This window comes from Pocillopora damicornis, chromosome 7 (assembly GCF_964200805.1).
Source record: "Pocillopora damicornis chromosome 7, jaPocDami1.2, whole genome shotgun sequence".
Taxonomy (NCBI): Eukaryota; Metazoa; Cnidaria; class Anthozoa; order Scleractinia; family Pocilloporidae; genus Pocillopora; species Pocillopora damicornis.
In genome coordinates, this window is record NC_142676.1 from 25,005,387 (window position 1) to 25,032,049 (window position 26,663).

Here is a 26,663-nt window from a genome sequence, read left to right on the forward strand (position 1 = left end):
CCTCCGTCTGATTTTGAACGCTTCCATCTGTCCTCGGACAGTTACGTCCGATTTTCGGACGCCACCGTCTGATTTTGGTTACGTCCAAATTTGGACGTCTCTGATCGACTTCGTACTCTTCGCTCTGATTTTGGAGAGTTGTGTCTGATTTCGAACGCTTGATATTCCTTGGGCCGACTACTCCTTGAATGGAACGATTAAGGGACATTTCAGGTAGTCTTATACAACCGATAGGAGAATAAGACCTCACAAGAGGTGCCTAGAAGTCCTAAAAGTAATTATTTTGCTGGCAGAAGTAGATCATTAGGATCCAATGGAAAATCAAAAAACGGGTTCAAAAGAGGGCTCCGTGGAAAACAAGTTTGACTATGACGTTGTGTTACTGGATATTGAAGGAACAACAACGCCAATTTCGTTTGTCAAGGTACTTGATACTAATGTGGGCACACTTCGCTATATATCAGTAAGATATTCAATTTGGTAAAGCATGCATTATATCAAATTTAAAATCCTCCTTAAAAACAGCAAGAATGGTAGCTCATGCAAAATCCCTAAAATTATACAAGCCTGCTGGTAAATTTGCTGGATATGAACAAGTATTCCGAAGGATCAAGCTCGCGTGACGTGGACCAACAGGTGATTTGAAATTCAGCCACGCACGCCAAAAAGGAAAGTTTGGACTGGATTTGGAAACAAATGATTTATTTGAGACAGCATGGCACCTATTTCTTTCAAAACATTTAGCTTAGTAATGATGATGAGTTCGCTTCTGTTTTGGCCGACAGGATGTTCTTTTTCCATATGCAAGGGACAATGTACGTGCCTTTTTAGAGAAATCTTGGGGAACTGATCGGTGTCAAGAGGATGTGAAGGCTTTGAGAAATCAAGTATACTATATAGAATTTTATTGCATTGTGTGTAGCATATATCAGACAGGCTTGTTTGTAATGTGTATGGTTAATGAAGTCAAAATACTTTTTAGACTATACATGTATCAATCCAAGATCTTATTAGTAATTCTTCTTATTGTCAGCTGTACAACTTGTTTGACTGAAGTTCAAAGAATTTGGTATTGAGTCAACTTATAATCCCCTTATTGACATTTTTCTTTATTCTTGTCATTTGTCTGCTTGATGTTGATATTGTGAGGAGAAATTCTGTCTTGGTCACTCATGGGAGTTGAAGGGTTAAAGATTTAGTCACACTGACTGCAAGCTGGAACTATAAGTGCACAAAACAGACTGATTTTACATGAATATTTTACAATTCCAAGGCCAAGAAAGACAAAGATATGGAAGATGTTGTTTTAATTCCAGATGAAGAGGAGAATCTTTCTCAAGATAATTCTTGGATAAGGTATATACATTATTTAATTTGCCTATACTTCAAGTATAAGATTATAGCACAGTCAAACATCCAGTACTGGCCATCTCTCTGCCACAGGCACTTACAACCTCTCAATCGCAGTGATCATAAAAGCATGTATATCCCAACAGGCCTGCTTCACCTGAACTTTAGTTTTTCAATGACCCTGTGCATGTTTTGGTAAAATTGTAATTGGTTGTTGTTCCAAAGGTTGTAGTTGTGGTGAACAAGCTTCAACCATGTGCAGTGCAACCATTTTGTTTGTTTTATTTCAGTAAGGAAACCATCATGGATGCTGTTGTTGCCAATGTCATCTGGCAGATGAATTCAGATAGAAAAACAACTGCCTTAAAACAACTCCAAGGCCATATTTGGAGAAAAGCATTTAATGATGGTTTTATTAAAGGAGAGTAAGTAACACAATGTTCCATGTTGTTGCTAAAGAATTTCAAGCAATTTGAAGATGATTACTTTTTGTTCTAAACTACCAAAATATTTCAGAGTTTTTTTGTAGCATTTTGAAGTTTGAGAAGTTTATGACTGTCACACTGTTGTAAACCACTTTAATACAGAAAGGGTTTTTCTCATTTGATTAAACTCTTAATCAAAGTGTGTTTTCCTGATTTACTGCAGGGTGTTTGATGATGTTGTTACAGCATTCAAAAGATGGACTTCAAACAAAATCAAAATTTATATATACTCATCTGGAAGCACAGACTCTCAAAAGCTTCTGTTTGGTAACTCTAAGTTTGGCAACATTTTACAGGTTAGTTTATTGGTTTACCTTAAAAATTCATAAAATTGAAAAAATAATTTAACACTAACATCAGTTTGTATATTCTCTCTACTGTTCTCTAAACATTTCCTAAGGTGCTGACAAAGAGAATTTATTTAACAATCCAGAGCTTCTTTAGTTGGTGATGATTTCCTTTACTCTCATGGCCTTAATGTGTGATTTGTGAGTGATATTGTAAGGAGAAATTAGATGCTCCCTGGGCTCAAAGGGTTAAATCAATGCAAACATAGAGATGAACTAGCGTTATGGTGATAAATATTAACATACATGAAAAAATTACACGCATCTGATCGGCTGAAAATTAGTGCATTTTTCATATAACATGTGCAAAGCTGTAACACAAGTGCAGATTCCAAATAATCTGTCCTGACTTTCTAGGATACATTTTTCATGTAAATTACTAACAAGTAACAATGCAATTTCTCATGCAATTTGGAGTAAATAAGCACAAATTTTAGAGGCTACAATTTTCTCTTACTTATTGACACCAAATTGCACTCAAAATCATGTTGTTTCCTATACTAATTAAATTTTGCCCTCCTGTTGTTTCACAGTATATAAGTGGACATTTTGACACCACAGTTGGAGCTAAAATTGAGTCAGAGAGCTACAGTAAAATTGCTGATGCAGTAGATATGAAACCCTCAAGAATTCTATTTATCACTGATGTTGTTAAAGGTATGTATTCCACTAATAGCAATATTTAAATTGATCACCGTAATTAGGTCTCCTGTGCTGGGCCTTGATCTTTGAGGTAGATTGTGTGACCACTTCAAGGAAGGTTTGCACAAAAGGCTCTGTGTTAGGTTGACCTTATGGTTGAACCAGGGAGGGGTCTCTGGAGTGAACTTAAGTGCTCATCAGTCATGAGAAGCTGTTGTTAAGCCAGAATTATTAACATTATATTAATTTTGTATTAATTTATTTGTCTTCTACAAAACATACACAGAATGTGAGATGAATTGATGTCCATGAAATGTACCCCCTTCACCCTCCCCCTTCTTTTTTTTTCATAGGAATTGTGGCTCAAGGAAATCTCATGAGATCCATTTTCAAAATTAGTCTTTCAAAATAGAAATAGTGAATGTCACTTGCTACCTATTAAACTTGAACAATTTAATCTTTAGGTAAATGCCTTGTTCTAATTTAATTTAATTTATTTCTACCCAGAATCAAGAGCAGCATTTAAGGCAGGATACAGAACTGCTATTAGTGTTCGGCCTGGCAATGCACTATTGACAGATGAAGATAAAAGGGACTTTAAAGTGATATCTACATTTGATGAGTTATTTGAAGACACTGAAGAGCTGAGTCATGCAACAAAGAAATCAAAAGTTGCTGATTGATAATTATTTCTGTGAACCTTTAATATCAAAGAACAAATGGTGGTGGGGATTTTTCCTTGCAAGGGAGTTAAGAAAGATGAAAGGCACTAAGCTTGTCAGTCACAAGACTGCATCTGACTCAGTCCCAGTCCTTTGGGAAGCATTCAAGAGGCGAGGTGCATGTGAAGGAAGATGGGAAGGGGGTGAATCTCCTCTCTCTCCTCCCCCTTCCCAGGGACCCTTTCACATCTGTGGTGACTGACCTAGACTGCATATGAAAAATAAGCAACCACAGGAGGGAGATCAGAGGCTGCATTGAAACTGATGATACAAACTCAACCAACTGAATGCTGAATGTTGTCAACAGCAGGATGATTGGATCTGATTGTTTGGTAACAACCCTAATTCAATAAAAACCGATTACATAGAAATGAATTTTACCTGTTGCATGACTGGTTTAGAACATCTTAACTTGTTCTCAGAATGAAAAATGTGTAGACATTTTAATAACTTGTTCTGTTACACTCATGTGGAGGGAATCTGATGCTGAGAGTTCTCTAGTTAACACAAAGTGTCATTTTAGACTGATTTCTTTCTCTGTGGTGTGTCAGGGTTTTTCGCTCCAGCACCTAATTAAAAATACCCAAACGAGGATTTACACCTGATTGGTGAGGATCTCCTTGAAGGTGCTCAGTACAATCGCAGTCACCTTCTAGTCACCCTGGATGGTTCATAATTGCTTCAATGTTCAGATGCTTCCCTCACTTGGAAATTACCATCAACTTGATGCTAACTGAGCAGTTTCTTTGTTGTGTTGTCAAAATTATCCTTCATAGTCCTTGTGCTCCAAGAATAGATAAATAGAAAATAATGTAAGCTTATTTGGTGTGAAGATAGAGGAGGAGATTAGAGAATCAATTTTTGCTGAACCCCATATCCTCCTCTATGGGAGTGTCTCCTGGGATCAGAACAATCTTCTGTTTGTGGTTTAAAGAAATGTTTGATGTTTGTAGCTGGGAAGGGAATTTTTGTTTGTAATCAAGAAAATCACATCATGGCTTTCAGTTTGTTTATTTCAAATACCAGCATTTTTGCCGTTAGGAGTGGCTGAATTTTTCCTATGGTGCCAGCAACTTCTATAAAAATCATATCAAAAACTTAACTAAACAACAGCCAATCTGAGACACTAAAAAGTATCCACATCCATATGGCCAACATTGTTACCAGGGTCTTCTCCCCTCAGGGAGGAAAAGAGAGGACCCTGGGAACGAGGTTGCTATAGGACTACGTCGTCGTGACGTCAGTTACGATTCAAAGCAGCTTCTTCCAGTTGGACGAAATATCACGTGTGAAGAGATTTAAGGTTAAACCTTTCATAACTTTGCTGTGTTGAGCCGTTCTGTCTCGCGATTTCTTAGCACCCGACGTAGTATCTTTCCACTAGGTGATTTTGGTATCTGATCAATAAACTCCACACCACCCCTGAGCTTTTTCTGTGGTATCACTCTTTTAGCCACAAATTCCATTATCTCCTCTGACGTCACAGAACCACGACGAACCACGAAAGCCTTAGGGAGCTCTCCGGCTTCGAGATCGGGGACGCCGATGACAGCCACGTCGTCAACGTTTGGATGGGAAATCAATAAAGCTTCGAGTTCGGCCGGCGGAACCTGGAGTGCGGTGCGGAAGACAAAATAGATCTAATTAATAACCTGATTTACGTTACTTAACTCATTGGAATTTCATATAAAGAATAAATTAATATTGATAAGCGCCAGCTTTTTCTTATGAGTTGCAGAACTTGCCTGAAACCCCTTGTACTTTATAAGTTCCTTTATTCTATCTACGATAAAGAAGTGTTCATCCTCATCATAATGTCCAATATCTCCTGTGTGAAGCCAGCCATCATTGTCAATTGTCTTTGCAGTGGCCTCTGGGTTTTTTGTATATCCTGAAAGAAAATTCCGACCAGTTGAGCCTACAGAACATTCAGAATTTTTTTTTTGCGCTTTCACTGCCTCCGATAGACTGAGAAACAAAAGATTTTTGCTTGTTCTGCACGCTAAGCGAAGAAAATAATCTCGGCCTTTCATACATCGCCTTCCACAGCAGCCACGAGCAAGTTAATCAACAGTTACTGATCACTAAAGCGTTTCTTTACTAGTTAAAAAATTATGATAAAGATAACTAGCACTTTTTAAAAACAATAAAGTGCTGGAAATTTTGTCAGTCTTAGAAATGGCTGACGTTGCTACATCGTTCCCATGTTCTTTTCTTTCACTCCCGACGAGCAGCCCACCCCCTCCTCCCTAAGGCCAAGGGCGACAGTATGAAAGAGGGCTGGGGACGAGGTAGTGCCAATAAAAATTTCTCAACGAGGTTTAACTGCATCAACAACAGTGCACTTATCAAGCCATCTATGATTTCCATGTGATAAAATTCTCACCCATCATAACCAAGGGACCTTTCACACAGATTTCTCCATCCTGGTTTGGACCGAGAATCTCTCCAGTTTCAGGACTGATGACCTATTGACATAAAAAGAAAACAAAGTAACAACACTGATGTTAAATCTCACTTACTAAATGTGTTTTATGAAATTGTGTGGATGGTTCATGTTAGAGGTTAAACAATGCTGTGTTATCTCCCTTAAAGAAGCTATCGATGAGCTCACCTTACATTGCAGGTTTGGCAATAGTAGCCCGACGGATCCAAATTTGGTTTTACCTTCAGCTGGAGTGCAATGGGATGCTCCACAGAGTTCTGTCATACCGTACCCTAGGATAAAGAAAAGAAAAAAAAAACGCGAAAAGATAGTCATGCAAATGTAAAAATAGTTTGCACAATTAGTTATAGAGACCAACTAACCGATAATATACATATCTTATTGGACGTTTTGGTACTTAGTATCGCTGAGTATTTTACGAGTTGTGCCGTATTTTGACGAGCCCGCAGGGAATCCACCGAAAGGCAAACTCTCAAAGACATGGGTGAGCTCTAAGCATACAAAAAAAAGAATTTCCAAAACTACATTTCATTTTCATCATCCGACTCAATCACATGGCGACGACGCTTCACAGGAATTACTGGCGGAACTTGAGGAGCAGAAGGCTGTGAACCAATAACGATTGAACGCTTGTTAAATACGGCACAAGAGAAGGCAAGTGTACAACATCGCGGGTATTTTTACTCCATTCAAGCGTTATTTGTACTCTACTTAGTGTGGTTGGATAATCAGGGATTAATCCCGGTGTCTTTAGCATGAAATTAGCAGTGTCATTATTGAATTTGGGGAACATGCGAGATTTTTATTAATCTGGGCCATGCCTTTTTCTTGAGGGTACTCATATGCGCCGAGGGACCCTACTCAGATACCCCTTTCAGGCTCTTCAGAAGAGGACACGTCTCTAAGGTAGACCTGCTGTCTTTTGCAAAGGTACGGTCCCCTGTAAGTAATTCGGACCTTATTTTATCCTTTTGGCTGAATTTTCTTCCGTTTTCTAACCTTGTCTTATTCTCTTGACTTGAGTAAGCCGTTTTAACATGGCTGTCTCCAGCTCCTTGCCAAGAGGCGCGGCCCCTGAGTTCACACGCTCCAAGCTTGACAAGTCGAACTTATCCACCAGCGGATGCTTGGCCAAAAACAGAATGAGCGGTGGAACAAGTGGGGCGTCTGTTATCTGTCACGGATAAATGGCGAATGAGAGAAATTAGAGTTGCCTGGATAATAAATACCGTAAGTTAAATAAGTTACCTTGGGTAAAATAGAAAATTTCTCTGTGCGCTCCCAGAGCGTTAACCTCTCGGTTTTAAATGAGGTGAACACGTCTTAGTTGTATTTGCAGCCTTCTTATTTCCTTTCGTTCTAGTTTTTTATGGGGCTCAAGTCTGCGAGCACGCGCGGTACTCGGGGCCTATTGACCACCCAGTCAGAGACGGGGGGGGGCGGGCGGGGAGGGGAGAGGGGCGCAAATGAATCTCACAAGTGAAAGATAATATAGGTTCTCACTGAAGTAAACGAAAACCAACCTTGTAATCTTGCATAACTTTCAGGAATGAGTCAGGTTCAAAGCGCATCATGACCACAACCTTACATCCAAGTTGTAAACATCCTCCCATCATGCAAAGCAGGGCGTAGATATGATAGAATGGGAGTAAAGTTAAGACAGCCGAATCCGCGGGGAAGACATCACACGAAAATAGAACGGACAGCCCAGCTACAAGATTGTGATGTGTTATCATGACACCTTTGGACAATCCTGTCGTTCCACTCGAAAATGGCAGTGCAACGATATCCTTCTTTGGATTGATAGACACAAACTCCGGAAAAGCTGTTCCATCGTCAGCGAAAAAGGACGACAACGGCTCGCATCCTGGCGCCTCACCTACAACAATTACAGAACGAATTCCTTCCAATGCGGCAGCGTCTTTGGCCTTTTCTGCCAGTGGGGGAATGGTAACAATGTATTTTGCTTCTGATACTCGCAGCTGGCGCGCTAATTCCTGGGACGAGTATGAAGGATTGACAGTCGAGACTGTGCCACCCAGAAAAGCAGTGCCGTAGAAAATTATGGGATATTCGATGACGTTTGGGAGGAACATGGCCAGGACGTCTCCTTTCTTGAAGCCACGTTTGGCCAATGCTGAACTAAATCTTTGCGTCAAGTTTTTAAGTTGTTTGTAGCTGTAGGAACGCCCAGACAGAGCATCCACCTTGTGAGTAGAAAAAAAGTTAATCCAAAGTACAACTGAAACGCAAACATAAAGAAACTTAATACTTCTGTGAAAGGAAGATCCCTTCACCTCATTATTTTTTCCTCCAATAAGACTTCTTTTGTATAAGCTTAAAAACTGAGGCTCCATACCCTTTTGGCCGCAAAAGATTGAAACCAGTTTCAAAGGTTTGTGGAGAAAATTGCTCGCACAGCGCAAGGCATCACGCAACGGCAGGCTGAAAATGCTTCATATGTTGTGACCCAAACAACAATCGTCACGTAACTTGCGTGACAAGTTAAGAAGTGACATGTAAGGTTAAGTTTCATTTAAACTGAAAGGTTAAAAAGCGATCGTTCGAAACTTCCACTTTTTAGATGACAGTTTGCCTTTAAACTAGATAGAAATATAAATAGATAGCGATCGATCCCGATAGATAGATATACTGTATAGATGTAAATAGAAATTTATTTGCATATGAACAAATTGACCATGGCCTTTTGATTCAAAATCTTCGCTATCAGACAGATTGTGCTAAATGTGGAATACTTTTATGCTCTGTTTTAGGGAATATACATAACGGCGTAATATGCGACTAACACAGTCTATATACTGTAGGATTTTACGCCACTAACTCAGTCGGTGATTAAATTATAATAAATTAAAATATAACTAAATTATATTACTGGCGCAAAATGTTACATATGTATCACCGACTGGAAGAAATTACGCCGTTAGTTACTGGCGTAAAATCTTCCATATAAGACTACCGACTGAAAGAAATTACGCCGTTAGTTACTGGCGTAAAATCTTACATATAAGACTACCGACTGAAAGAAATTACGCCGTTAGTAACTGGCGTAAAATCTTACATATAAACACAACCGACTGGAAGAAATTACGCCGTCAGTTACTGGCGTAAAATCTTCCATATAAACACAACCGACTGGAAGAAATTACGCCGTTAGTTACTGGCGTAAAATCTTCCATATAAACACAACCGACTGGAAGAAATTACGCCGTTAGTTACTGGCGTAAAATCTTCTATATAAGACAACCGACTGGAAGAAATTACGCCGTTAGTTACTGGCGTAAAATCGTACATATAAACAACCGACTGAAAGAAATTACGCCGTTAGTTACTGGCGTAAAATTTTCCCTATAAGACAACGGGGCGACCCTAAAAGCTGGAACGGTGGAATGGCGGTATGGCGGTGTGGCGGAAAATGACCCCAAATCCTAAAACACGGAACGGCGAAAAATGACCCTAGATCCTAAAACATGGAATGGCGGAAAATGACCCAAATCCTAAAACACGGAACGGATGTCAGGGCATGTTGCACAAATTTTGTACAAAAACACTCGAGCGCGTGGCTCATTCATCCCCAAAAGTCGCACAAACCAAACCAGGGATCCTCGACCGATAGCCTCTTTTGTGTCTCGCAACTGCTTCCATGCGAATAGTGGTAAACGCCATGAGAAATTCCCGCGCACGTGACACCCAGCAAACCTCTCTTCACCAAGTGTTACTCAAGTCCCCAAACTTATTCGTGGATGAAAAAACGCTCGTATTGAAGGGCTCGTAACGAGGGCTTGCTCTCACGCTAGTCTAAATTTGGAGCTGGGGCTGAACGTTGTCATATTTTGAGAAGCCTGAAAACGTTCCTGTGATGTTCTCACATTTACAAGCATATGAGATATTACTGTTTCAATAAATCAATGTAGAATTGACCAGGAAACGTATCAAAGCTACAATTGTTCATTGTAATGTGGTATGTCAAGTTGGTTTTCACATGCTGTGAGACTTTTTATGGCGCGACTAAAACTCATGGCAAATTTAGCATAACAAAAGGTAACTAAACAGGTTCACAACGCGAAAACGCAGCTATCTTTCATGCATAATGGTTAATTATTATTTATACCACACAGTAAAAGGAAAAAAAATTAATAACGCTTAATTTTAGTCACGCGCGTTATCGTCGTGGGGATAAATGAGCCAAGCGCTTGGTGTCTTTGTACAAAATTTGTGCAACATGCCCTGACATCCGTTCCGTGTTTTAGGATTTGGGGTCATTTTCCGCCGTTCCGTGTTTTAGGATTTGGTGTCTTTTTCCGCCATTCCACCATTCCACCATTCCACCGTTCCTGCCTTTAGGGTCACCCGGTTGTCTTATAGGTAAGATTTTACTCTAGTAACTAACGGCGTAATTTCTTCCAGTCAGTTGTGTTTATATGTACCAATTTAAGCCAGTAACCAACGGCGTAATTTCTTCCAGTCTGTTGTCTTATATGTAAGATTTTACGCCAGTAACTAACGGCGTAATTTCTTCCAGTCGGTGATATAGATATGTAAGATTTTACGCCAGTAACTAACGGCGTAATTTCATTGTAATGTGTTATGTCAAGTTGGTTTTCACATGCTGTGCGACTTTTTATGGCGCGACTAAAACTCATGGCAAATTTAGCATAACAAAAGGTAACTAAACAGGTTCACAACGCGAAAACGCAGCTATCTTTCATGCATAATGGTTCATTATTATTTATACCACTTATTTATATGTAAGATTTTACGCCAGTAACTAACGGCGTAATTTCTTCCAGTCGGTGATATAGATATGTAAGATTTTACGCCAGTAACTAACGGCGTAATTTCTTCCAGTCGGCAAATTACATACTGTAATATTTTACGCCGTTAGTTAACGGCTTAAAATCTTACATATATATACACCGACGCACTTAGTGGCGTAAAATCTTACAGTCTATAGACTGTGTTAGTCACATATTACGCCGTTATCTAACTACCGCTCGAATCGAATGAAAGTCGATAAAACGATCTCTTATGAAAACATTTCATGAGGGAGTATGCAGAGGATCAATTGATTCGATCCTTATTAATGAAGATAAAAACTCTGCAGTACGCAAATGTTTTTAGGTCGGCTATTTATCATTTTCTTATCTATACTTTCTGAGATTTAATGCTTGTTAACCTTTCTCATATGATCAATATCAAAGCGCAACCATCAAGGAATTGCGAAACTTAGTAAAATCAAATTCTGGGTCGCCTGAAATGATCTTGAATCATGAAGTATACTTACAAGCGCAGTTTTTTCGCCAAACTTATCAAAATTCTGGTAAATGAACTGAGGCCAGGACACATCTTCTGGGATTAAAATGTCTGCGTACTTGCTTTTAAGCGCCATTATCCAATTACAATGCTCGCTGGAAAACAACTATCCAGTTACGAAATATTCGTAAGTGTCCTGTGAAGTGCCCTATGTAACCAGGCGTCACGAGACAGTCAGCATGAAATCAAGAGAAGGACTCGGCCCAAAGAGGACGGTTTACCAACCATGGAACACGGACTGCGGGAACGAATGAAACTTGGACCTGAAGTTTAAAACACGGACTGATTTTTTTCTCTTTAAGACCTGTTCCTTAAAACTAGAAGGACTGAGAGAAAAAAATTCACAGATTAAAGAAGAGCTTCAATCTAAATAATTTGATATAATGGTGACTAAATTTGCTATGTTTGCTTTAATTTCACCAAGAAGCTTGACTCGACCTGAGTGACGCCATAGTTTCCCTAACAAGAGAATTACCTGCTTCATTTCATGTTACTGGTTCTCTGTTTTGTCTATTATAATCTTGACATTCCGCAAACATAACGAGCGCTTAAATTGTTGAATACAGTGCAATTAAGCTTGTGCAAGGGACTGAAAAAAATTGAACATTATTTTGTAGTTCGGGCTGTGACTATATTGCAAGGTATCAGGCTTTTTCCACTTCATGTATGTCGCAGTTGTCATACATACGATTTCTTATTCTCACTTTCCGCTTAGATTTGTTCATGAATTTGGGTGTATACTGATCAAAGGACGTGGGGTTTATTGCCCTCATGACGAAGAAGAAGATGCCGTATTTTGCTAGCGGGGAACTAAGCTGGGCCTATTTGGGCGATTTTAGTTTGCACACAAAAGGAGTAAAATTTGCTTAAATTTCAAGATGGCGACCGCAGTCTTGCAATGAACCGACTTTAGTGATCAACTCTCTTCCATGCTGACTTCCCGTAATGCCCTGACTGACGACCAAAAGAAGAATACGCAATGGGAAACAGGTTGCTGTATGTTTGAGTTTTATTCAAACTGAAAACCTCAAGGTGTAAATAACATGAACGGTTTATGAAGCTAATTGGATCGAGTTATGTTAGAACCGTCACACCAGCGTGATGTCGGTTGCTAAGCAAGTCAACCTGATGTTAGAAATCATCTGGTTGTTCAAGGAACGAATCAAATTTTTTTTTGTTTCCTTTGAAAACATGTAACTTCAATTCTTTTGGAGGACGCAATGACTATGACAGTTGCGTCCAAGGCATGAGTTTTTGTATATTATTGCTATACATTTTTTCATAATATTGCCATATGTAGAAGATTTGAATAGATAACCCTAATGTTCATTGCGGCTACTGAAGGATATTTTGCGCGTTCTTGGTGAATTGTTTCGTCAATTAAAAATTTTTTTCGTGTGTATTTTGTACAAATGTTTATGCCCTATGTTGATATGAAAAGGTTATCTTGAATTAGCTCGACTATCCTCGATGTAGTCATCCGTGTTGAGTGAATTGTCTGTACCATAAACATTCTTTCAAGCCCGCGCCGTTTATTAGAGAGGAGGGCTTTTTAGAAATTTGAAGTTCTATTCACGGGGGAAGGGAAATAATTTTAATTGCCATAACCACACTCAAAAGAGCGCTAATGGTAAGAAAGAGATTAAGGATAATTTAGATCTCGATCAGCTTAGTTATGTTAAATAATCAAACAGCAACTGGATTTTGGAGCCACACCCACGGCAGTTTTAGCTACTCCTTCCGAGTTCCCGTTCGTTACTTTCTTGTCTGCGTTTTGTCGCACGCTTCTTTTAAAACTTCTTTTTCTCGCACCCGAAGGGCTCTCGACTTTGGAAAGTTTTTTCAGTCTGTCTTTCAGTTCTCGACGAAGAATTTTGCCGCTCAATGACTTTGGAATCTCATTTATAAACTCCACGCCGCCTCTCAGTTTTTTGTAAGCTGCTACATTTTCATCAACAAATATATGGACATCCTTTTCAGTGAGTGTGACATCAGCTTTACGCACCACAAAGGCCATTGGCAGCTCGCCTTCCTCTGCATCCGGAACTCCAATGACTGCTGCATCCTCTATGGCAGGATGTGAAATAAGGAGGGCTTCAAGTTCAGCCGGGGGGACCTGGAAAGAGCCGGATATTGAAATCACAAAAACCGAAGAATTATTACTAATGCAAAAGGCAATTAGTCCGTCAGTGATTCAGTCAGGTGGTCAATCATTTTACGTTTCCATACCTGATATCCTTTGTATTTTATTAACTCCTTAACTCTGTCAACAATAAAAAAATGTTCATCCTCGTCATAATGTCCAATGTCTCCTGTGTGAAGCCAGCCATCATTATCAATTGTCTGTGTAGTTGCCTCTGGATTGTTGAGATATCCTGTTGATAAGAGGGTTAGTTAATAAATAATAAAGAATTCATTAGTTATTAATAACTGTATCTCTTCGTGAGACGATATTGCCGCTATGCACGTATTAACTTAGTGTACGGCCAGGGTATTGGTGAGTCCTCTTCAGATCAATTGGCAGGAAGACACAAAAATTTACTCAGGTTTCTTTACTTGCGAAATTTCTTTTTCACTATATTGTCTGTTCTAACCTTTCATGACTGTTGGTCCTTGGACACAAATTTCGCCATCACGACCAGGACCTAGAGCCTCCCCAGTCTCCACGTCAACCACCTACGGACGAGAATAAGATAACTCTTGGATCGAGGGAGTAATTGTGGGAATTTTTAAATACCTTGCCTACGCCTTGCCCAAGAACAAAACGAAACGAACCAGCCAGTGCTCGAACCCAGGCCCCTCGAGCCAGAGTCCAACAAGCTAGCCGCTGTATCATCGTGTTCAAAGGGGAGTTGGGTACGAGTTAGAGGATACAAATTAAATTAATTCATGGAATCAGCTATGTTCACATAATATCTTACCTTGCACCGTAAGTTTGGCAGTATGCACCCCACAGAACCGTGTTTGTTGTTTTCTGCAGGAGTCATGTGACACACCGGGCTTAGCTCGGTCATTCCATAACCTAACGGGGGGAATAATGAGAAAATCATTTTCATAATTCAAATTTTAACATACTTGAATTAGTGCTGTTCAATTAAAGAGTTCATTTTCTAAATATTCCCGCGAAATATCGTTAAGTATCTAACTATTTCAGATAATGGCTGAATTTTGGATGCACTTTCCTAGAGATGTAGAGAACTCATGAAAGTTCCCTCCCCCCCCCCCCACAAAAAAAATTCTTAAAGACACCTTTTCGCCATAAATACTGCATACACATTTATCATCAATTCTCCTAAGAGTTACAAGGAGAGATTATGACTTAAACGGTCAAGAAAGAGGGAAAAATAGTTCTACATTTAAGCCTATTAATCATATTTCCCTCCATTTTCAGTTAGCCCTCATAACTTGCTCGAGTTCATCCATCTCAGCTGAAAACCTGTCCACAACGCATTTTTCGATTCCATTGGAAGTCAGAAAACTGCCATTACCATTACCATTGCCATTATCAGAATACACTTACCTTGTCGCACGCTGCTGAGGAGCGGAAGTCTGTCCATTAGAGCTTTTGAAACTTGTTTTCCCAAGGGAGCGGCTCCATTTGTGACTTCAGTCAGATATGACAAGTCAAAGTTATCAACGGAGGGGTGCTTAGCTAACAAGAAAACCACAGGGGGTACCGCGGGAAGATGGGTCACCTGGAAAATGGAGAAAGGCACGGTAAAACGTCTCTAAATTACATGTTATGGATCATATTCACATCAAAAAAAGCGATAAAAAAATCAAGAAGACTAAGAATGATGACGATTTAGACCGATGACAGGAGACAACTCTAAATTTTTGTGGCGTTACTTTATAACTAACCTCATAGTTCTCTAGTGCGTGTAAAAACTTATCCCGCTCAAATCGTGACATAGTTATGATGGTGCTTCCACAATGAAGACCCATTGACATTATAGCCACCATTCCGTAGACATGAAAAAACGGAAGAAATGCTAAAAGAACGGTTGTCTCGCTGAAGCTTAGAAAGTCTTCTGTTCGCATGATACTTCCGCATGAGACGAGATTGTAGTGAGTGAGCATAACCCCCTTGGGGTGACCCGTGGTCCCGCTTGAAAAGGGAAGAACCGCTATGTCTTCTTTAGGGTTTACTGTGACGTCAGGAACGCTAGAACCGTCATCTTGGAGGAGGACTGAAAGCGACTCACATCCGTCGACGTCACCGATGACGAACACATTCTCTCGTCCCAGATCCTGCATGGCTTCTTTTGCTCGATGAACCAACTGGGGTACGGTAAGTATCCATTTGGCATCAGCCAGTTTTAATTGTTTGGCAAGTTCTTCGGTTGTGAAGAGTGGATTTGCTGCAGTGATTACACCCCCTGCCTTAAGCACACCGAAGTAAATTATGGGAAACTCGGGCAGATTTGGTAAAAACATGGCAAACACGTCTCCTTTTTTAAATCCTCGCTTGTTTAGAGCAGATGAAATAGTTGTGCTCAAATCCTTTATTTGGCGATATGAGTATGAGCGGTCGGATATGGAATCTCTCTGTCAATAGAAGAAATATTTCAATTATTGACTTATTTATTCAATATTACAAGTCTCTCTTAGGAAATAGATAACTAAGTCGTATTATCAAAGATTCTGTGACAAATTACTCCAACGTACCCGAAGGCTTCGCGTGACATGACATTTTCTCTCGTTACTACAACCAAGCAGGAGTAAATCTTTTCACAACAAAACTGCTCAACGTATTTGAACAAAGTTTCTTCACGAGCCAATTTTTTTTCGCCTACGATAATGTTTACCTCTATATTGTTTTGTAATGCTGCAAAGAGAAGAAAAGGTATGAACGGATAATTTTACGCGTGTTTTTTTTTTTTTCGGAGGAGCACTTTTAAGAAATTTAAATAAGTTAGTTAGCGAGGATTTTGAACTTAAACGAGGAATGATCTTAATCCACACCTATTCAGACTTTTTCCCCTCTTTACGACTGGCTAGAAATCAAGTAAAATTTTATTTGTTTTAGCGCTGCAGGACGCGCGTTTCACTGCCCGCAGGAAGATTTGAAACAAGTCGTAGAGAGGTTTGCCTGGGGTCTGGCACTAAACCTCTTGTCGGTTCATGCAGCTCAAGGCCTCATAATTTACCGCGGTCGAGGAAACGCACGTACTGAAGAGTTAAAAAACTAGGGCCTGTTCAGAGGCTATATGTAAAAAGGAAAATAATGATAAATGATAGAAGACTCACGATGGCTTCCCTGTCCGCGTACTCATCAAAGTCTTGAAAAATATATTCATTCCAAGACAGATTGTCTGGAATCTCTACATCGGGATTTTTACTTCGGATAACGTTTTTTTCGTCTTCGTTGTTTTTATTTTCAGTAACTGTGGTTAGTCTTGTCATAACTCTCGCCTTAAGCTCTCTTCGTAGTATTTTACCGCTCAAACTTCTTGGTATTTTATCGATGAATTCCACACCGCCTTTTAATGTCTTATGCGGTGCCACTCGCTCTTCAATGAATTTTATTATCTGTTCTTCAGTGATCCTTTCGTTGGTCTTCTTTACGACGAAGGCTTTTGGAAGTTCACCTGCCCTTTCATCTGGGACCCCGATTACTGCAGCATCCTCTATGGCTGAATTAGAGATGAGGAGAGACTCGAGCTCGGCTGGAGGAACCTGGGAATTAGGAATAGAATGAACAAGAAAACTGAGTCATTTATGTTGAGGAGATAGAGAGGAGGGGAGGGGGGGGGGCGGGGGCGGTGAGTGGATGGCTACAGGATCAGGACAAACTCATCTGTCACTAAACGGAAATAAAGTAAGTTGAAGAAAATTTATCAGAACCAGTCCCCTGCTGACCGCTTTGGTGCAAAAAGAGGAAAACAAACCCGATTTGACTTTGGGACTACTGAGAGCCTCGTGCAAGAAAAAAAATCAAGCCAACAAGCAAATTAAAATGTAAGTCACCTGAAATCCTTTGAATTTGATAAGTTCCTTGAGTCTATCGACAATAAAGAAATGTTCATCGCCATCGTAATAGCCGATGTCCCCCGTGTGTAACCAGCCATCTGCATCAATTGTCTGCGCGGTGGCTTCTGGATTGTTAAGGTACCCTGCAGAGAGTTGGGGTTACTAAGACACAGCGTTGTAAACCTTGCTTTAAACTGGTCGTGAATCATAATCAGACAAATAATCTTAGTAGATAGGTCCTTACGCTAGATAGGTCCTTACGCCGTATAATTCTCACTGATGAACTTAAATGTGCTTAGAATGAAATTATATGATAGATTTCTCTTTGAAAATACCTTTTAACAGCATTTCTTTTAGAAATCGTTACTTTAAACCAGGTAGAAATCACCTTCAAATTCCTTCTTCAAATTAAAAGGATAACATTTAAAATTTGATGTAGATTTGGCATTAGGAGTAGTTTCCAAAATCAGTTTAATTTGGGATATACCTTTCATAACAGTGGGTCCTTTGACACAAATCTCGCCTTCCTTATTGGGACCCAGCTCATCACCATTCTCAATGTCAACAACCTGGAGAGAAAATTAAAATATCATTTTAAGGACTGATGTCCTTTGCAACGAAAAGTCAGAGTGCTGTACATATTGTTGTGACCAGATTTGTGAATTGCAGATACAAACGAAAGCAGAACTGTTCATGTTTCCTTAGCTTCATGGTTTAAATATGAAGGGAATTTTTTTAAAATAAAAGTTGGACAAATATGACTTACAACTATGAAAAAAAAAGACCTCTCTCGTAGTTAAAAGAGGGTTTCAAATGATAACTTTGGATTTTTATTAAGTCTGTAAGTTAAAGTGGTGAACAGGCATTAGAAAAAAACGCTGAAAAGAATATTATTCATTAAGAGCTTTTTTTTAGCCTTTTTCGGAGCTGCACTTACCTTGCACTCAAGATTTGGTAGCAGCATTCCCGCAGATCCATTTTTAATCTTATCAAATGGTGTCACGTGAGATGTAGGACTCAACTCTGTCATGCCGAAACCTAATCAAGAAAAAAATTATAAACTTGTGTCAAACAGATGTAATTAACTTCTTGGCTACGAATTTGCCTCAAGTAATTTTATGCTTGTTCTCTCTTTCTTTCCTATTTCACTGTGAAGTAAGCTCATGGAGGCACTGTGGATGTAAGCTAAGAGAAGAGGGGATGAAAGGATTCTGTCTTGTATCGAATGAGACTTCTGCCTCTAGAATCAATGTTTCCTCAAATATTCCTGTATTACCCACCTTGCCGGCACCATTCCATTGATGGAATACGCTCCTTAAGCGCATTCATTAATTCGCCTCCAAGAGGTGCTGCCCCAGATGTCAAATCCTTCAAACTGGACAAGTCATATTGCTCGACAAGTGGACTCTTAGCCAAGAATAGCACAATTGACGGTACAACAGCTGCATGGGAAACCTAGCCAACGAAACATTGATTTAGAAGGTAAACTCAGTGCTGTGGCCAAATGATCCACACTGACGAGGCTATGCGGGATATTGTAACATGAATGCTGGTCCTCTGAGGGTCAAACCCCCCCACCACCACCATTTTCACCAACCGGCATTTCTTCAGGTGGTATTTAGCCGGTAACCATTTGTACTCCTGGGTGGAGGCACTGTGTCTTACCGAAGAACACAACATAATGATCCGGCCAGAGCTAGAACCTAGACCTTGTGACCTGGAGTCGTGCACATTAACTCTTAGGCAACCGCGTTTCCCATTCTTGACTTAGAGAGAGACAAGCAGGGGGACTGGTAAATAGCAAGGAAAAAGAGCTAAGTTAGTGAGGATAAACGAAAGGAAGGAAGGTAAGACGCAAACCTTATAGTCTTGAATGACCTTGAGGAAGGACTCTGGTTCAAACTTTGGCACACACACAACCTTCCCACCTTTAAACAAGGCACAAGACATCGAGATAATTTGTCCAAAAATGTGGAAAAAAGGTAACAGGCCAAGTACGACTGGCTCGTCGTTGTTTAACATGAAACTATCATGAGTTACTATCGAAGCCTCTGCAATCAGATTATAATGAGTAAGCATTACTCCTTTTGGAGGACCTGTAGTCCCGCTCGAATATGGCAAGCAGGCAACGTCCTCCCTCGCGTTGATCTCGACATTTTCCGGAAAATCTTCTCCTTCGTCTTCGAGCAAAGACGAAAGTGACTCACAATTTTCGGCCTCTCCAACAACGTACACTGTATTAATTCCAACATTCGAAGCGCCCTGCTTGGCTTTGTCTGCAAACAGTGGAATTGTTATGATAGAAGTAGCTCCCGCATCACGGAGCTGGTGTGAGATTTCGTCCACTGTATACAATGGATTTAGTGTCGTTACGATCCCTCCTATTAAAAGAGTACTGTAGTAAATTAACGGAAACTCTGGCATGTTTGGGAGCATGATGGCGAAAACGTCGCCCTTCTTGAAGCCTTTCTTTGTAAGGGCCGACCCGCATTTTCTGGTCAACTGGATTAGCTGCTGGAAAGTGTACGAACGGCCTGATGGTCCGTCGACCTGAAGAAAACAAGAAACAGAATAAACTGTACAATGTACCTTGAAATTCTGCCCAAACTATCTCATGATACATGGCCGCATTTTTGAAAACAAACTTGCTTTCTCGACCACGCTTGTCAGAACCCGTTGAGTTTTTTTTATCCTAAAGGGCTTCGTGATTCTACGTATGAGCTGCTTCGAAGAGATACATACTAGAAGTTGATTGAGCTTATTGTTTTCTTGAGGAGTAGAGTACACACTACATAAAACCGTTGTTAAGAAATCTTTGTCTTTAAAAGAAAAATAAGCGCTTTACACCACCCACGATAGGATCATTGTGTTCGTGTTACTCTGTCACGTAATATGCCAAATTCTGAGTCGATGAAGGAAGCGTTTATGCAGGGAATCCACTCGGTCAATAAGGTGGTTTTCATGATATCGTATTAGTAAACAATTACCCAAGGACTATCTATCTGTAATAAACTAATTAAAATATAGAAAATCAAATAATATAAAATAGCGATACAGCAGCAATCGAAATACACCGCTGTTAACAGCGGGACTTTCTTGGTCAAAATAACATTACCATAGCAACAAAAACGATCTAAAGTGATACAAACAGCAGTAAGACAAGTAGCAATTAACTGAACACAAACGTTGCTGCAAGTTATTTTAAGTGTATTTTAGTTACTACTTAGTTAAATGCAGAAGACGATTTTATGGTGCAGGTCCTAATTGGTTTTCTGTGAACTTTGAATTTATTCTGCACGCTTTTTGCTGTAATATTGCGTGTGCATAAAGTTGATAGAGTTTAAAAACAGTCGATTTCCTATGTCAGACCCGTTAGAAATGACATTTGAGGTGTATATAATTTTTTTGGTTATGAGAATGGGGGATTTCTTGTTCTTCCGTACGAAGGACTGCAAATGATACATTTAGAATCCGTCAGAGAAACAGAGTTAGAGACCCAGAGCACAAGAAACAAAACAAACACCTTCGCTGCGTCTAGAGTTAATCGTAGAAGATTAACAACGCTTTTTACAAATATAAACACGCACATGAATTGCTTTACCGACTATGATTAATCCTCAACGGGGAATCGATTTTCTTCCATTTCGTTCGACTTTGTGAGAATTAATTCAACGATTATTTGATGACCAATTCAAAACACCTTAATGTGCCGATCAAAGTTGACCATAAAATCATAACAATTGATTTTACTTCCCATGAACAATCTGTTTACATACTGCATCGTTCACGAGTCCTAGAAGTTAAACGTGACTTTTCACTGAACAAGACCTAGCAAATGACAGACTAAAATTTAATCCCGTTTCACTGATATACTGTACTCACAATGGCCGTCTTGTCTCCGTAGTTTTCAAAGTTTTGAAATACAAACTGTGGCCACGAAAGATCTTCAGGAATGTGAACGTCCGGCACTTTGCTTTTCACGACCATTTCCGCTTGAGAGTAGCACGTTTCAAATGAACCTGACACTGTATTACACTTGAAATAAAACGACCGTCAGTTGATGGTTTTCAACTACGTGGGTCAACTGAGCGAAGTAATCTGACAGGCAGTTTTGCTGATGTGATTTTCAGTTTTCAAGCATGAATTAACAGTGGCTATTGATTGGGTATTTGACTTATTGTTCGGTGTGATTATGCAAAATGAAGTCGTAATTACACTGATCATTTAAATTCGCTTTTCTCAGCTTGGACAAAGAAACAACAGTTAGCTGGTTGTCACGGAAAGTAGATGTAAACAATTTTGAAAAGCTGAAAAATATCTATCCATATTGAAGTTCGTGTTGATTTTGGCACCTCTTCCTACTGAAAACTAAAGATCTTGAGGTATCACTTAGTCACGATCAATATTTATCACAACATTTGTTTTAAACCGCTTTTAATTAAATGACTGACAGAGAACGGTGTACTTGAAAGTGTTAACGTCTAGGAAACCTTTTTAGCCGAAGTGTTGGGTTTGCGCTTCGATTTTTTTAAATCAAGTTAAGAAGGCAAGCTGTCACTGATATGGTGTTATTTTATTAAACGACAATGAAGAATCACCAACATTAGCGAATTACGTGTGAAGTCTTCTACGTGACGTGATCCCTTGGTTAAAAAATGCTAATGAACAAATCCTGGTGACGCCAAACGAGTAGTCGACTGGAACTCAATGAGTTAACCTCACATTGCTCGGGGGCTTTGTGGGTTTCGCAATGGTGGCCGGTCACGGAGAGATCGCTGCCATTTTGTAAACCAAAGAGGTTCAGAGACGAGGTTGAAGTTGGGGAACAGTGCTTGCGTGATAACAATTAAAATCCAGAGAATGCGAGCTGTTAATGTTCTCTTATTCAAATTCATTACGTTTGTTTATCAGTGAAAGGAAGAAAACATGGGCCGTTGGCCAAAGGCTTGCAAAACACCCATGATCTTAAATTTCAGATACCTCCAGAAAATGATGCTTTTTGCACTCATTTTGGTAACACTGAAATAAAATAATAGGGATTCAGTTTCTCCCTAAATGCATCACGCGAATTGAAGTCATTATCCATCGCGATATCTTTCATATTTAAAGACGTCAAGCCATCATCTTTTCACTTCACCCATCTTGCTGAAGTTGAATGTTTTAGAGACCTGATGATGATGAGGAGGAGAATCTTTTTCTTTTTTCCTTTTTTGGTTGAAACAAATTTTCCCTTCTACACCTTAAAAGAGAGGGAAAACTGCACTTATTTCTCTTGAAACGTGCTTACACGTGGTGTCTTTGGTAATTTAATTATTTCATTTTTTCTTCTCGTTCTATAGATATCCCTTATTCGTTTCCTGTGGTCACTCGTGCCTGAGGATAAAATTCGTACCTTTGTCAGCAATGAAAAAGGAATGAAAAAGTTAGCCTGAGATTAGATCTAAAGAGTAGAGTGTTGTGACAGAGGCACAGCGGCAAATATTTAAGATCTATCCCATCATGTCAAATGTCAATAAAACTTACACATACACTGTGATCGTGTGCAACTTTTGCCTTTTTTTTTAATTAGAGAGAAACAAATTCCGAATATAAAAGCAATTAAGATATTTAAACAAGCAAGTACTTTTGTCATTTATTTTAAACGACACTAAAGTAATTAAAAATGGTTGAATGGCTTAAAAATTTCTTTAAATAAACAGGAAGAGGAAACTAGAGAAATTTAAGTATTTCTTTTGTCGTTGCAAATATTGAAATCGATACATAATATCTACAAAAGCTCTGATGGTTCAACCTAAATGGCGGTTTCGGGTAAAAGAACAGTCCATGACAGTTGGTTTTGCTTTGAACATTCTAACACAGCAGATGAAACAATGGCCGTCATCACGATAGGCATGCAAGCCAATTTAATACGTAAATTAATGTTGTGTCGCTGAACTTTTCTACCTTTTCATATAAAAGAAAACCAATGATGAGATGTGGAATTTATTTTGTTAAAATTTTTAATTTCTTGGTATATACCATTCCACTAAACGATAGGTTTTTGACAGAGTAGCGCGCTCACAGTATTTCTGTTATTTTATAACTGAAGACAATTAAACATTGGCTGTTATGGCAGTGGACCGGTTTTTTTTGTCATTTTTATTTTAAAGAAAACTTTTCGTTGTAGGTCGGAATGAAATGTGGAATTTATTTTGTCATTTTGGCACTTATTAGTTTCTACAAAAGAGAAGATTAATTTTTACCAATTCAATAGATATTTAGTAATTAGAGAGACAATATGGAATTTATTTTGTCATTTTGGCACTTATTAGTTTTACAAAAGAGAAGAATAATTTTTACCTATCTAATAGATATTTAGTAATTAGAGAGACAAGAGCTCTGCAAGCAATAATTATGAAAATTGATAAACAGTACACTCACTGCTTGGTCTTATATACGTGTCCCCATTTCAATTTGGGCCGCACATTTAAGAGACAAACAGGTAAGAACCATTTGAGATAAATTGTTCGTGCTTTATCTGTGGAACGCCCATAAGGTCCTTTTACCAGTAACAGTTGGTAGCTGGAGCATTAGATAGGTAGAGTTAATAACGTCAAAAATCTTTTTTTACGATCACAGTTTCTCTTACAGTACTCCTCAGATATTTCCAAGATCATGGCTTCAACTGAGATGAAGATGTTTTTTTCCTGTGTTATTCTGATATTCGCCAACGTGATAACGGCTACATTTCCACAGGTAAGACAAGAGGAAAAACTATTCATAATATTCTGTAACTCCAGACCACAAGCGTAAAGTGACGAGTTGCGAAAACAGAGTGTCTGGGGTTCGGCTCCTTAGTGGAAGCTTAAGATTTTTCTTTATCCAACTCCTTTGAGAAAAAAACACGGATATCCTTCTATATTTGTCGACACAGCTTGAACTTACACCCACTTTCTTTACTCACTTGTGTCGTTTAATTCCCTTCAGTAAGAGGACGCTAACTGTTAATTTTAGGCATTGCCATCTGTTTCAGCCATTGTATCTCACACGGCTTTTGCTGTCTGGAATTCAGAATCAAGTCTATAGTTTTATGTTTGAAAAATTAAATGATTAGTCTAGATCTTTTCCAACAGAGAAGGTCAAATGTGGATTCTTAACTCGTTGACATTCTAAGAAAATCTTCATCGAAAAAAAGACTCTAGAAAAGAGAAAAATTAAGATTTAGTCATGTTCTCTCGAAAGCAGGTGAGAGAATTTCATAATTTACAGTATAAAACGGATGCCCACTAATTCTACGTTATTGTATCTCCAGTCGAAGGTTTACGCTCATATCGAGGCCATTAATAAAGGAAAAGTTTCCTATCAGGCTGGACAAGGTTTGTTGAAGAGACTTTGCTAACAAAAAAGGACTGTGCGGAAAGTGTTCAAGAACTTGCAAAAAATAAAAGGAACAAAGACACTTGCGTAATAACTTTTGTGGTTGTCGCCTAACATATGCGACCTAGTGACATTCTTTGCCGAAATATCTTCGTCCGCAATTAGTAGTTATTGTAAAGTGTTACATAATGTGATAGCATGAGTGTTTCTTGGCTCTCGAGTTCCGTAGCGGTTCTGAAGGATTTCGAGATAAGTTTAGGTTTAGATCCGATCCGAAGGGTCTCAGTAGTAGTGTAGTGTAGTAGTTTGGTGTTTCGTCCAACTAAGGTTGTTCTATTCGTTTCTTATTGCTTTAACAACTTTCTCAATCTTACTAATTTTCGCCTCGAAAATTGCCTTACAGTGATGAAAGACTGGACTTTGGCAAATACTTTCAGCCAGCAATCGGGTGGCATGAGATACAGTAATGGACAACTGTGTGTTCCTACCGCTGGACCGTATTATATCTACGCACAACTATACTTTCACACCAAGGGGAGGGTGGAGATTCGTAAGAATAACAAAAGGGTCACTATGCTTCAACCAGCTGAAGGCACAGGTTACTTACCCCTTTATACAGGGGGAGTGTTTCTCTTAAGAAAAGGTGACGTCATATCGCTACATTCGAATGACAACGTCGTGATTTACATGTCTTCTGCTCACACTTATTTTGGGGCGTTTTTGATTTGACCTTCACGCTAACATGTAAAGTCTAGAGAGAAATTGCACCATGATTTCAATAAAGGATACAGTCATATTAAAAGGGGTCTAATTGTTTTTAGTTACGTTGTGTTGTAATTCTTACATAAGACCCTGTTCTTTCAAATCTCCGAAAACTACCTAGCTAATCTTCAGTTAAAGTCAGTTAAAGGATTTATGGAATAAATCGTCTTTGAGGGTCATTGACACAATCTAAGCATCGACAGGTTGATAAGCTCAGTAAACGGTAAAATCCTAGACAAAATTTGCGTTTTGTCTTTCACTTGAAATTTAAAAAATGACTCAATTCTTTTACTTTTCGATTGGCTCTGGCGCTTTGGGCTATTATAATTTGACTTGCTACTGTGTATGTGGTTGTGTGAGATTGCGAAATTTCCCTATTGCTTCAGTGACCGTAGTAGTATTATGTGATATCCACCACATTTAAAACGATTGTCTCGGCACTAGCGAATTTCTTTTAAATTTGAAAGCCCCTGTGGGTTTTAAATCTTCTTTTGCTTTCAAAGCAGCAAAAAACATTCATGATCAAGAAATGAAGATTGTAGTTTTTTTTAGTACATGGTATGGGGGAGGGTGATGGTGTGGGGGGGGGGGTGGAGGATGAAAGGCAAAAGAGGATATTCTTTGTTGTGTTCTTGGATGACAAATTTCGTTTTCTATAGGTCATCTTACGAAAGTTGTTCTTCCTGTCATTTTTAGCGTCTATCACAAATTCTAACTCTGCGCTTCTTCCCTAAAAGAGTAAGAGGTGCTAATAACATAGGTTCCTCTTTTAATATGTCTGCTGAGTTCGTAGTCGACAAGTTTGGTGTTTCTCATTCTTAAATTGTTGTTTTTATTCTTGTTTAAGGCAGTTGATCACAATCACATTCACATGGTTCAGTTTTTTATGTATTTTTTTTATAAAAAAAAATCTCTCTTTGTTAGCGTGTAGAGTGGTGTGTTACTCGCGCCAATCAGATCGCCACATTAGGGTTTGTATCTCACACCAATCAGATTTCCGCATTAGGGTATGTATCTCGCACCAATCAGATTTCCGCATTAGGATATGTATCTCGCAACAATCATATCACAGCATTCCGATATCATGCACCAATCACAGCGTTTGGGTATTGTTTTTGAGTTATTTTTTTTGTCGCCTCGTGTGACATCGTGTTTGATTGATATGCAATGTTAAGAGGTGTTTTTATTGAACAATGATTTTTCTACGAAAGATGGCTGACTTTTTCTCCTTGGTGATTTGGTTGCAGTC

General features: G+C 39.1%; 5 protein-coding genes across 8 annotated transcripts; 2 read left to right on the forward strand and 3 right to left on the reverse strand.

The window, feature by feature from the left end:
* Window positions 1-226: 226 nt before the first annotated feature.
* On the forward strand, window positions 227-3,917 carry LOC113667145 (enolase-phosphatase E1). Its single transcript, XM_027182933.2, has 7 exons — window positions 227-424; window positions 786-887; window positions 1,274-1,356; window positions 1,641-1,775; window positions 1,999-2,131; window positions 2,716-2,839; window positions 3,332-3,917. The coding sequence occupies exons 1-7, from the start codon at window positions 314-316 to the stop codon at window positions 3,505-3,507; spliced, it is 864 nt and encodes a 287-aa protein (XP_027038734.2). The 5' UTR covers window positions 227-313; the 3' UTR covers window positions 3,508-3,917.
* Window positions 3,918-4,541: 624 nt separating this feature from the next.
* On the reverse strand, window positions 4,542-11,481 carry LOC149043288 (uncharacterized). Of its 2 annotated transcripts, none has more exons than XM_089211813.1 (7): window positions 11,295-11,481; window positions 7,516-8,234; window positions 6,992-7,166; window positions 6,161-6,264; window positions 5,933-6,014; window positions 5,292-5,437; window positions 4,542-5,156 (listed from the first exon to the last, which is right to left on the reverse strand). In XM_089211813.1, the coding sequence occupies exons 2-7, from the start codon at window positions 8,086-8,088 to the stop codon at window positions 4,860-4,862; spliced, it is 1,377 nt and encodes a 458-aa protein (XP_089067939.1). In that variant the 5' UTR covers window positions 8,089-8,234; window positions 11,295-11,481; the 3' UTR covers window positions 4,542-4,859. The 2 variants fall into 2 exon arrangements, with proteins under 2 accessions (XP_089067939.1, XP_089067938.1); XM_089211812.1 differs by having other exon boundaries at window positions 7,516-8,199; window positions 11,295-11,472.
* Window positions 11,482-12,314: 833 nt separating this feature from the next.
* LOC113667144 (uncharacterized) lies at window positions 12,315-17,394 on the reverse strand. The gene is made up of 8 exons (XM_089213720.1): window positions 17,356-17,394; window positions 16,574-17,002; window positions 15,185-15,871; window positions 14,844-15,018; window positions 14,245-14,345; window positions 13,918-13,999; window positions 13,553-13,698; window positions 12,315-13,439 (listed from the first exon to the last, which is right to left on the reverse strand). Exons 1-8 carry the CDS (start codon window positions 17,392-17,394, stop codon window positions 13,002-13,004), a joined length of 2,097 nt encoding a protein of 698 aa, XP_089069846.1. The 3' UTR covers window positions 12,315-13,001.
* On the reverse strand, window positions 17,392-21,436 carry LOC149043289 (putative 4-coumarate--CoA ligase 1). Its single transcript, XM_089211815.1, has 6 exons — window positions 21,179-21,436; window positions 19,157-19,846; window positions 18,577-18,751; window positions 18,234-18,334; window positions 17,784-17,865; window positions 17,392-17,490 (listed from the first exon to the last, which is right to left on the reverse strand). Exons 1-6 carry the CDS (start codon window positions 21,281-21,283, stop codon window positions 17,486-17,488), a joined length of 1,158 nt encoding a protein of 385 aa, XP_089067941.1. The 5' UTR covers window positions 21,284-21,436; the 3' UTR covers window positions 17,392-17,485.
* Window positions 21,437-23,641: 2,205 nt separating this feature from the next.
* LOC149043290 (tumor necrosis factor-like) lies at window positions 23,642-25,454 on the forward strand. 3 transcript variants are annotated; one of them, XM_089211817.1, is made up of 4 exons: window positions 23,642-23,777; window positions 23,927-24,031; window positions 24,588-24,651; window positions 25,056-25,454. In XM_089211817.1, the coding sequence occupies exons 2-4, from the start codon at window positions 23,951-23,953 to the stop codon at window positions 25,379-25,381; spliced, it is 471 nt and encodes a 156-aa protein (XP_089067943.1). In that variant the 5' UTR covers window positions 23,642-23,777; window positions 23,927-23,950; the 3' UTR covers window positions 25,382-25,454. The 3 variants fall into 3 exon arrangements, with proteins under 3 accessions (XP_089067943.1, XP_089067942.1, XP_089067944.1); XM_089211816.1 differs by having other exon boundaries at window positions 23,718-23,831; XM_089211818.1 differs by lacking the exon at window positions 23,642-23,777 and adding an exon at window positions 23,809-23,873 and having other exon boundaries at window positions 23,948-24,031.
* The last annotated feature ends 1,209 nt before the right edge of the window (window positions 25,455-26,663 follow it).